Raw genomic sequence first — 11,585 nt, 5'->3', positions numbered from 1 at the left:
CGGGACGCCGGCGGCGCGAGCTGCGCGGAGCCGCGGTCCGGAGGCTCCGAAGGGGCAGCGGTCCCGCTCCGGGGTCCCCATCGCCTCTCCAGCCGCCGGGGATGCCCCGCAGCGCCAGGGCAGAAACTGCTCCCCTCCCCTGCCCGGCTTCTCCCCAGGACCCCGGCGCAGGGCCGCAGTGCAATTTGTGAAAGTGCACGTACCCGATTAGTGCATTTTGACACCCAAATCCCTTTAGTCCACGCACAGTAATTCCCGTGAGAGCCTCCAGCCTGTGCTGGGGGTGGCTGTGCACACTGGCGTTCTCCCAGCAGCCACACCGCATACCACCACAGGCACAGCCCGCCCGTCCATCCCTTCGTGCCACCATTCACCGCTCCCGCCCCTCCACACGCGGGTCTGTCTGCTGTTACCAACAGCGTCGACCTATACGGTGAGAAATGACCGAGTGACACCCAACATGGCATCTCTTCAGGTAAGAGTAAGTGGAACAACTGAAAGAAAACGCCTTGGTGTCACTGCTTTGTCCCGTTATCCTCCGACAACACACAGATACATTAAGGGCTTTACCAATAAGGAGCAGCTGTTGCACAAAGTAAGACAGAGCACCGTTACAAGTCAAATCTGTAAGAGACTAGTCATTAACTCTTGAGTACTGGGAGGGCTAATCACAACTACTGCAGTGTGAAAACTGTTCAGAAACTAAGAAAATCCCAAGTCAAAGCAGGATCCAAATAATTTCTCTCTCCAGTAAGGCAACCACGCACACAAAACATTACGTTGTTCTACATCATACCTGTATGATCACTGCGGTGGAGGAAAATAATTCCCATCCCTCACCAGCCTTTCTGAGGAACCTTAATTTTTAGTCTGAATGAAGTCTTGTCACGCTATCAGCCCTGCTGGAGCAAAATAAATAGCACGTTACAAACCATGCAGTGCAGGGTAATTCTTCTCTGATGGATCTGACCAATCCTTCCTCAGCCACTGTTCCTCCTTGGACAGCCCTACGTTGCAGGGAGAAGGACCACGCTGCAAACTGCTGGTGCACGAGATGCCAGATTCCACCTTTGCTCTGTGCACCACAGAGCAACAGCTGTCCTGCCAGGACAGGACTTGTGTTACAGCTCTTTCTACCCACATCCCCCAAAGGCTCCATACGCAACACAGTTCCAACTGAGGGCACCTCAGCTTGTTCTTCAGGGATGAGAATACAAGAGGAAGTAAGAGTTCCCAGTGACATAAAACTTCTTACAGTAAAACGGGGAGAAAGAAAAAAAAAAAAATCTCATTTTCCTTTTTTGAAGATCTCCTGCTTAATTTATTGTGTTTTATAATACTAGAATCTAGCATTAACCCAGAAAGAATCCTGATCACCTTAGAGCCTTCATTAGCAAATAATGTGTAATTGCATAGTTTATTGTCTAACTTATGACTGTACTAAAGCCTTTTTATCATAGTTTTGCCAAAACTAAGTCCTTTGTCCCTTATTTGTATTACAATGGCACCCAGAGACCCACTAAAGAAAAACTCCATGAGGCTGGATGCTCTGGAAACACAGACCAGAAAACGCCCTTACTCTAGAGAGCTTACAATCTAAGAAAGCTTTGTAGACGTTTACATTAACAAATACTTTAAAAAATTTTATGCTTTGCAAGATTCAAAATGATCAGAGCAGATCGAAAACACTCAAGACAAATATATTCAGATTTGGTGGCCAATTTCCCGTACGTGCCACTTCACTCATCAAGTTACTCGACTGCTGTCATCAATTTTAGTTTCCTCAGTAGCAGGACAGATAAGAACAGAGTCACTGGGCGGTCAGTGAACAGTGCTACAGCTGAGATCCTCTACAAGCTCTAGTGACCTCAGGTGACACAGGCCTCAACGCTCAACTCACAGCCCTTGCAAGGAGGGTAATTTTCACAAGTTACTAAAACTTTACTTTCAAGTCAACTACAGTGTTATAGGATAGGTTTCTGGATCCTGACACACCACACAAATATATTAAGCTCTGAAAAAAATCTTATAATTTAAGGTAATTTGTTTTTATGTGCCATATAAGCTGCAGCCATGAGCGTCACATGTTTGTCACTTTAAGAAAAAATAGGGGACAGCTGGCAGCAAAAGTAATCTATTAAAACCTCTATATACTGACATGTATTACCATGCAAGAAGGAAAAAGAATGACAGTAGTAGCTAACTGTAGGTGTTTTGGCTGAAGCTATGAACCTATGTGGAATATTTTTGTAGATGTTCCTCATTGTCATCATCCCCATGTTGCTGTTGATAATGCTGGTACAATTTGGACCCCAAGGCTGCCCCCATTCCTTCTGCTGCTGGAAAGTGTCCGTTGGACATATTGAGTATAATGGAGGTCAAGGATTTAATGTAATTTTTGGCCAACGTGAGTGTCTCTATTTTGGAAAGTTTCTTTTCAGCTCTCACATGAGGGATCACCTCCCGCAAAGCCTGGAACGCGTTGTTGAGCTTGTGCATTCTCTGCCTCTCCCGCTCGTTGCTTTCCAGCCTCCTCAAATGCCTGTCCTTATTGCTCCAAGGATGCTTGGCTCTGGCTGTAGTGATCTTGCTGCTCTCCTTGTTTCCCCCATTCCTCCCTTCCTTGTGTCGCAAACGTTTCACCAGGTCTTTTTTTCTCATTACTGACTCCTCAGAAAATGCTTCTTTGCCAGCAGTATGCCTTTGCTTCTTTCCTTTGGTTTTAGTCTTCATGTTTTGGCAGATGTACTGGTATTAAGCATCAATGTGCTGTAAAAACATGACACCAACATCTTTAACTGTTGCACAGTTCCATGATGAACAAATGATCTGATGCAGGTTTGATATGTTTGGTTACTTGTTCACTACTGGAAAACCATCACTGGCTCTCAATTTAGTTAGAAGTTGTGAATGTTATTAGTCAAGGTGACCTGTGCAGATGAACAGAGGAGAAAATCCTTTTTCAGGGAACAAAAAATCCTCCTTCAGCTGGAAGGAAGAGGTTACAAAGGAAGCAGAGGCCAAGTGAATGGAACCATTGAAGCAAAGGTGCAGTGAATCACCTACTGGTGTCCTCACATACGGGAAGCCAAGTGAAAAATAGACACCTCTCTACTTTCTTAATAGGCCTCAAACTGAAGGGATTTCTCCTCTCTCACTGCATGTAAGAAAACGGTCTCCAAGCTGATCCAGTCTCCCTGTGGGAAGAGTGAATCACAGCTCAAAAAACATCAGGAGTACAACAGTCAATTTGGTTTGGTAACACATTGCCTCTGGTTTTTGATCTCACATTCTTCTGTTTTCTCCCAGCTCTAGTTACCACAAGTTATAATAAAACCATACACCACCTCATTGTACGTACACAGGCATATGTGTGGGGTGTTAGACAGAACCCTCTGACTCTTGACTTACAAAGTAATTTCTCCTTCAACTCTTCGTAATCGCTATTTATAGGAATAGGCTTTTCATGAGCAGTCCACTAGAGGGAAACATGGCACACCAACTCGTGTTAGGGCTGGGAAACTCCCAGCCAGCAACACGTTTTCATCCACAGCATCTCTGCGTTCCGGGCTAGTCTCCACCACACACACGCAAACACAAAAAAGCATCTCCCTGTTCCAACAACAATCAGGTTGGAATAATAAGGTGGAGCTTAACTGCAGTTTCTGCCCCAGTTCAACAGCAGCAGAGCAGTATTTATTCTCCAGGTTATCCAAAAAGACACAGCAATGTTCCTTCCTCACATGTTAGCAAGGCAGACAACAGCATTAAAATTTTACTCTCCCCTGCCCAGATTCTGTGCCAATGCTACATCTGAAGAAAGCAGCCTCACAGCAACCCTGTCTCTAACACCAGTGGTTACTGAGACTATTTCCAAAATGCTTCCTTCCACGTTCCTCCAGTTCATATAGTCATAGAGAATTTGGGTCTTTAAAAAAATGCATTTTTGTGCTGATGCTATTATGTAGGAGTGGTTAGAGAGTTGGTGAACCAATTAAAAAAAACAAACTAGCCACAGGTGCTTGACTGTCCCAGTACAGGACACCAACCCTAGCTGGAGCAGGTGGTGAGCAGTTCCCGGGTGTCCTGTGGTAACTAGCACTTCCCCTCTCATTTCTTTAGAGTCATCTTCAGCTGCTCAGCATTCACAGGGACTGAGTTCTCTGTCCGCACGGCCATACTAGCCATCCCTGGACTCCTTCCTACCACGGAGGCAACTTTGCCAGAAAGGAGAGGAATTCACAAAGCACTTTGGTTGGGGTAGCACCCAGGTGACAAACGCTGAGAGACAGGCAGCCACCGAATAGCTTGTGCTGCGAGAGCCCAGACGAAATGCTAGAGACACACAGGTGTCTTAAGCAAGAAAATGCAACTGAAGTCAAGCGCTGGGTTTGTTCTGGACTCAGTCTAACTCACTGGCAGAAAAGGCCTAACTGCAGGACAGAAAGCTAGAGGTAGGCGTAAAGGAGACTACTTCCCCCCTTGGCACAAGAGGCACTATTGGGGAGAGCAGAGAAACGAGCAGCTGCTATCCGAAAGGAACACAGCCCACAGGACTTGGTGAAGAGGAGGGCTGCGGAGGCAGCCAGCAGAGCAAGCTGGAAGGACAGTCCAAGATAAAGGAAGCTTCAGCAAACTGTGAGAGCAAAGCAGTCTTTAGAACTGCAGGCTAGGGGAAAGCAAAGTGGATGAGGTGGGATGAAAGGGTGCTTAGCTAGCTGAGGTTTGCTTTCAGACTGCTGCAACCCCGAGAAGCTACCACATGGAGCCACAGCCAGGCTGCTGGGACCCCCAGGGACACGGCAAGTGTGTGTGCAGGAGGGAATGGAAATGGAGAGGGTTAGAGCGACAGTCTGAGGTGGTCAAGAGAAACCAAAGCAAGTAGTCAAATACCAACAGATTTTCCACCCTCTGCACCCATCCATCAGGGCTGATGATGTCTCTCTGTGACTTACCGCTGCCACCAGCTGTGGAGAAAGCGCCTGGGGCCCGAGGGGCGGCATGGTGGAGACCTGCGGGAAGCCAGGAGCAGCAGGAGGGTGCGCGGGGGCAGCAGGGGCACTGCCGGTCCCCCGGGCTGAGCCAGGGCCTGTCGGCCGGAGCCCGCACGGGACCCAGACCTGCCTCAGCCCCGGGGACGGTGAGGAGGCGACAGGAGCCCCCCGGCAGGCGCTGCTGCCGTGTGCGCGGCTCCGGCTCCACTCCCTGCCGCGCCGGTAGGTGGCTGCGCGGCCCGCGCCCGCCGCGACACGTCGCTTTAGGGCGGGGGCGGGCCCGGCCCGGCGCGGGCGGCACCGCGGCCCCGCCGCAGCCGGCCGTGCGGGTTTCGGCCCAAGGAACGGCCCTTGCGGGAACGGGGCGCCCCGCGACCCCGCACGCCGGTACGGAGGCGAAGCACCGGGTCCAGACGAGAGCCGCGCGGGGCCGCACGGCGCCCGGGTGTTGCCGAGACCCTCTCACCCCCCCGGAGGGGGCAGTGCGGGGGGCCAGCAGCCAGCACAGGGCTCTGGGTCCGCGATGGGCACGGGGCTCTCGGCCCGCGCTGCAGCTGCGTGTGTGTCAAGGGGCGCTGAGCCCGGCAGGCAGGGGCACCGCAGGAGGTGGTCTGGCACCCAGCGGGTGCAGTGTCCTCAGGCAGAGGGGCAGTCGGTCTGTCCCAACCCTGTTCTGCCAAGGGCTGTGCAAGTCACCTACCACCCACGTGAAAAAGCCCCCATGCCAAGCACTTCCATCCCTTACAAGGGGGCTGCTGCTGATGGAGATTGCAAGTGCTCAAATTCTTTGACGACAGGTTCTATGTAAGATGACCAATTTAGCACCATGGGATCTTTTACATCTGTTCTCAGTCACAACCACTGTCTTGGTCCAGTTTCAGCCCAGGAGTTACATTTTACCTAACAAAGTTAAGTCATCTTGATAACAGTTTCTCATTCCCAGGTCTCAACAGCTGCCAGGACTCGGAGCAGCTGCAGTATGAGGCTGCCATAACAGCCTCCATTAACTACTGACATTGCTACGTGTCAGCACAACCTTAAGGGTTAACAGGTTGAGAGGAAAAAGCGGCCCTCCTGTCTTGCCTCATGGAGTGCCCAGACCAAAACAGTCAGTCTCACATGAAAAAAGCTACCAATACACACAAGTACTACAGTTAACCTGGTGATCCTGGGTCCATTCAGCACATGCACTTAGATTAACAAAAAACCCCAATCAAATAATCTTTTAGAAATAAATTCAATAAATACTGAGAAAACATATCATTAACCTATTTCCCAAAGGGTACGTACACATTTTGAAATCTCCATTCTTTCTACTGATGCTTAATTCTAAGATTAAAAGCAACATTCAGTTTTTAGAATTACACTGTTTGTATTTTAAGTATTGCTTCTCTACTGACTGCATATCCACATTACCTGAAGTTCCCACACAGGTGACATTAGAAGAAATTAAAGGTGACTACACTATTTAGTGTGGACTCATCTGCTGGGACTGTAGCCTTGAACTTTTGGTACTTTCTCAACCTCTGGACACTAACAAATATGTCTTACAGGAGAACTATACTGTGGACCTGATCCATTGCTGCCATCTGTTTAAGAATGAACAAACAGACAAAGAGATTATAAATATATAACTGTATTTTATTTTTAATATTAAATATTTTTAAATTACAAGCAGTTTCTTGAATCACACTATGCATGATAATCAATATACAGTAGAAATTACAATTTAAAAATGTACACAATTTAAAGACATTTTGACCTGAAATTTCATTAACTATGATATATTGCCATAAACCTCATACCTGTATTAAATTACAATAGGAAAACCTCATACCTATGATTTTCTTACATAGTTTCTCATTTACAAATAGAATTAAACATGATATATACACACACACATCAGTACCATTTATCATTTAAGTTACACCTACATCTGTGCAAGTTCAAACAATTTCATAAACAAAACTAATTGTAAGTCGTATTCAAGTTTCTGAAAAACAGGCTGCTGGTATTACAGATACTTATTTTCAATAAGTTTATATGATGTTTGGCTCTCCTCTAGATTTTTTCCAGTCTTGTACCAAAACTATTAATGTACAAGGATATTTCTGTATGACTTAAAGCTGAAGTAATTTTGAATACTCCATTCTTATTTAAGGCTATTTCTTATAAGGCTAATATACTTGGATTCCACCTTTCACCAACTCCAACAAAAATAGCCATGTCACTAACACCCGACAATGCTGACGTTTTAGTATAGTGCTTAATCATAAAAAAAAAGTCTTCCTACCAACCAGCGTCCTCATGAAAAAGACTGAGTACTACATAAAAATCTGCTAAAAATACTGATAAAAAGAATGAGGCTTAAATGGCTTTCATTAGTGCATCAACAAGGATATGAAAAAATGTTGAATTCGCTCGTTTCCATGAAAATGGCAGTTTCCATAAATGCAGTTATACATGCAACATATCTGCAGCTTGGGGATTTGGGAGAGTACAGGTGTTTCCATTAAAACTGGACACTCTTCTCGCTCTGTTGGCTTCTCACTACAGATGCTCATTTTTAAACAAACTTCCTTAGGTGGGAAAAATCACATCTTTTAAATGACTTTAGTAGCCACATTGAGACAATGCCTTCAGTATTCAAATAATCAAGGTAGCGTACTAGAGAAGGAATTAAAATGTAACCAGTCCTCATAATAAACCATTGAAAATAGATACATGTACTTTTACAATGGAAAACATGCTTAAGTAGCTAGTGCAAGAAATTATATGTAGTTTAATGAATTTGTAACAAATCCCCTTATTGTGATGTAGTATGTTGGAATTACTGATTCGTCTTCGTTGTGCCACTGACTGCTAGGCAGAGATTTAAATATTGCTAGTAGTTGATCAGATTTTTAACTATAAATTTTTCAGAAAAAGATCTTTTATATTATTGCAATCCAGCCTACTGGATTACTGAAATGAAAATTTATCGTTTAAGTGAGGTGAGTCAACTTTAAATATTTTTTTCTCTCTTTGTAGAGCTAAAAGGACATTACCTTGCTTAGTATCATGCACATCCCAGCTCTTTTTGGAAAAAACGCTCCTTTGGCAATTCATTAGCAATGAGTCCATTTGGACAAGGGAGTAAACTTTCACTTCCTATGTATGATCTTCTTTAAACCCAGATAAAGAATAAAAATCTTAGATTTCCATCCAAAGGAAATTCCTGATGTGCAAGATAAACTTCTGATTTTCCAGAATTGTAAGAAACAAAATGCACAATCGAATTGTAACATTCTCGAATATAAGCTTTTATTTAACCTTGGACTATATTTTAAACCAAATTACTCAAAATTAAGGCTGAACTCCAGGTCTGATACAGTAGATTTTTCAACACGCAAGGCAGAAGCCCACACGTTCTTTGCAGACCATTATGGAGTTTCATTCTTGCTATAGTCAGAATTATAGAAGACAAATGACATACTTAATCCAGCTGTATCAAGGAGTTCAACACTGGGACTGTGGAATTTTAAGCACTAATTTGTGCACAAAGTCTGTTACCTATATTTTAAAATATTGAGAGTAGCACACAGCTTCCTTAAAGCCTCTACAGTATATACTGTAAAACCTGTATTAAGAACTACTTGGCTTGGTCTCTTAAATCATGTTTTGGGAAAAGTCCATGAAAAATTCAGTTCCTCACTTCATACTGAAGAACAGCTCTGACTAACTCTGAACCTGAGTGCCTCATCAGAAAGAGTTCTCAACAATACATTGGCAACTTCAAATAACATTAACACTAAATCATTCCCTTTTGATCAGTATGGAAACCATTCTGGTTAAGGGCTAAATAATGCTGGGAAAAAAAGAAAAATAACATATTCCTGTCATTTTAAAACATACTTAAAAAAATCAAAACGCATATAAAGGTATACAAAGACAAATTTTACACATCTGAAAATACCTAGTCCTCCCATATTTCATGTGATGAAAATTCTGATTCTGGTGACTGGATCTGAACACAGGACTTGGACCACTTGGACCACCATTATGCTAAAACCTGCCAAAATAGCCACTACAATACAAAGTACTCAGTATTTTAGTACATTTCTATTTTAGTACACCTGTATTTTAACACACTAAAATACAGAGCCAAGTAAACTGTGCCTAAAAGCGTTTCCTACAGATCCACAGCTGCATAAGGCATTCCAAGAGGTCAGGGATTTTTTTCTCTACTGAACTCACTTTGCAGTAATAATTAAGGATCCTTTTTTCCAAGCAGTTGAAAGGATTAAACTAGCTAAATGCATGGTAGAGTATGAAGGTTAAACCCCCCCACGTTGTACTCCCTTCCCCTACAGACAGCTTCAGAGCAAACTTCACTATACTGCATCTTTTGGTCAGGATGCATTTCTAGATGTACTGTGGAGCCTTGCAGTCACCTTAAAATAGGTCTGGCCTCACAAAGGGTGCAAAATTAGGTATTAACCATTACTCTAATTCTCAACTGTCATAACACCACCAAGAGGTAGATCTGCCACAGGCCTCTGAATGGCAGCCCCCATCTGCAGGCAGCAGAGGAGTGAGCTTGCAAATTCACAGAGTGTGCAACTGAAGGGCCAAGTCTGCCCAAACCCAGTCTACTGAGATCAGTCTTTTTATAATATTCATAAATTCCACAGTTTTGTACAGACAATTTTTCCTCTCCTCTCTCCAAGGCAGAAATTGTAGTCAAAAGTGGAAGGCCCTTAATTATGATATAGTCAGATGCTATTACAGTTTAATCAGTCAGTAGGATCATATTCAGGAATTAAGAGACATTATCTCTTTCACCTAAAAATTCCAGAGTATATCATATATTCTTTTCCAGTTACCTATAAAACATGAACACTAACAATCAATCTATCATCATTATCATTTAGAAATGGTACTGAATATAAGATTTCAGCAAGTCTAACGTAACACTCAGAAGTTATGTACGTTTTACAAGTACCGTGCATAGCAAAGGCTACAAAAAGGACAAATCAAACTGGATAACTGGGCCAATTCAACTTGTCTTATTTTCCTTGAAAGATTTAAGATTTGGATTCTGTACATCATTAGGAAATAAAGGAAGAATAATTCATAGTGCAATTGTAATAAGCAAAGTAATATGTAGTGATATCTTTTTGAATAAATATGGCTCACTACTGATCAACTATCATTCGTACAGTTTCAGCAACACAGACACCTGTTGCACAGGACAGTTATACACAATTCTACAACAGGTGTATGTTCAAATAGATAATGAACTACATGGAAAAATATAAAAAGAATATTATACAATCTCATACATAAACCAGACTGTAGTGTAATTGCTTTACTTGTTTCTTAAGTTATCTGAAAAATACTTCAAGTACTTGAAAACAGCGGCAGAATCATCTTTCAATGAAAAGCAAAATTGCACTGATTTAAAAATACATTACAAAGTTAAATACACATTCAAATTAATGTCCTGATTTAACATTGCTTTCAGTGTTCACTTTCATTTCTTAGTACTTGCTGATTACCTGTGTTACTCCAGGAGGATCCAGAGTTTAGGTAAAGAAGTTTCAGACAAAGTCTGTGTGTATGTAGTCCAAGGAAGTTTTAATTCATTTAATTTTCATTCATTTAATCTTTTTCTCCATCTTCACTGCTTCCTATTGGTAGAGGAAAGGTCATAAGGTACAGCAAAATTCTTCTGCACAATCTCACTTCTTTGTAAGACTTTCTAGAACTTGGCATTCTGCTGTTTCGCACTTCCAAGTTTTAGTTAATCTTTCCCTAGAACTTTCAACTACTGTAAACATTTGGTCCATTTACACATAGACATCTGCTTAAATCGCACAGTTCAATGTCACTTCTTAGGACACATAAGGCAACGTAGGATCTCCAAAATAATCTCTCTTATCTAAGTTACTAAGCAGCAAACATTATCTAATCAGAAGCACAACATCAGAACAATACAACTCTCCGCAGAAACACCGATTACATTTTTATAGTCATTGACCATTACCAAGGCTCAGTAATCAGTAATATTTATTTTTAATAATGCAACATTTTATCAAGATTAATAATATGCTGAACTGATTCAAGTCTGCTTATTTTTACTTCTCTTAGCCCTCAAAAATGTATCAAATCTTAGAAAAAGCTTTTTGTTACAGACAAGAAAGCTTCTGTTAATAAATACTGCTAGTACTCAATATTGCTACAAATAGGTGGTTTAGCTCTTCCAACAGAAACTATCCCATTCAGTTCTAGAAAACATGCTGCAATTCGTGAAATACGTCAAGAATGCACTTTCTAAACAGCAGTATGAAAAGAAACTGAACTGTAAACCAAGCTTAGACAACAACGGCAGAACATCATGTTCCTAGCATACTCACCTTGTGCAACAAAATAACATCGTGACTTATGACAGTGCAATAATGAGAATTATTCAACTGCCATAGTGTGGCAGCTATACACAAGTGCTTAAGCATTGCATAGATTTCATTTATATAAATATAGCACCACTTTTTTGAACAGAAAAATTGTGAGCTTGTCCTGTAAATGTTCCATAGAATATCCAACAGCAAG

General features: G+C 42.6%; 2 protein-coding genes across 2 annotated transcripts in view; both read right to left on the bottom strand.

Annotated features, from left to right (window-relative positions):
- Positions 1–2,232: 2,232 nt before the first annotated feature.
- BHLHA15 (basic helix-loop-helix family member a15) lies at positions 2,233–2,733 on the bottom strand. Its single transcript, XM_009986684.1, has one exon. The coding sequence runs from the start codon at positions 2,731–2,733 to the stop codon at positions 2,233–2,235; it is 501 nt and encodes a 166-aa protein (XP_009984986.1).
- A 5,472-nt stretch (positions 2,734–8,205) lies between these two features.
- The window catches only part of LMTK2 (lemur tail kinase 2), a 42,025-nt gene continuing 38,645 nt past the window's right edge, over positions 8,206–11,585 (bottom strand). The window contains exon 14 of the mRNA XM_086622485.1: positions 8,206–10,666. Coding sequence (XP_086478611.1) covers positions 10,638–10,666 — 29 coding nt within the window. The 3' untranslated portion in view covers positions 8,206–10,637. The remainder of the gene's footprint in view (positions 10,667–11,585) is intronic.

Source organism: Tauraco erythrolophus, chromosome 17 (assembly GCF_009769465.1).
Source record: "Tauraco erythrolophus isolate bTauEry1 chromosome 17, bTauEry1.pri, whole genome shotgun sequence".
Lineage (NCBI taxonomy): Eukaryota > Metazoa > Chordata > Aves > Musophagiformes > Musophagidae > Tauraco > Tauraco erythrolophus.
The sequence above is the reverse complement of the archived record's forward strand: the minus strand, read 5'-3'. Positions and strand labels throughout refer to the sequence as shown.

Coding starts and splice junctions, on each gene's coding strand:
- BHLHA15 (XM_009986684.1), bottom strand. CDS start 2,733: ATGAAGACTAAAACCAAAGGAAAGAAGCAAAGGCATACTGCTGGCAAA.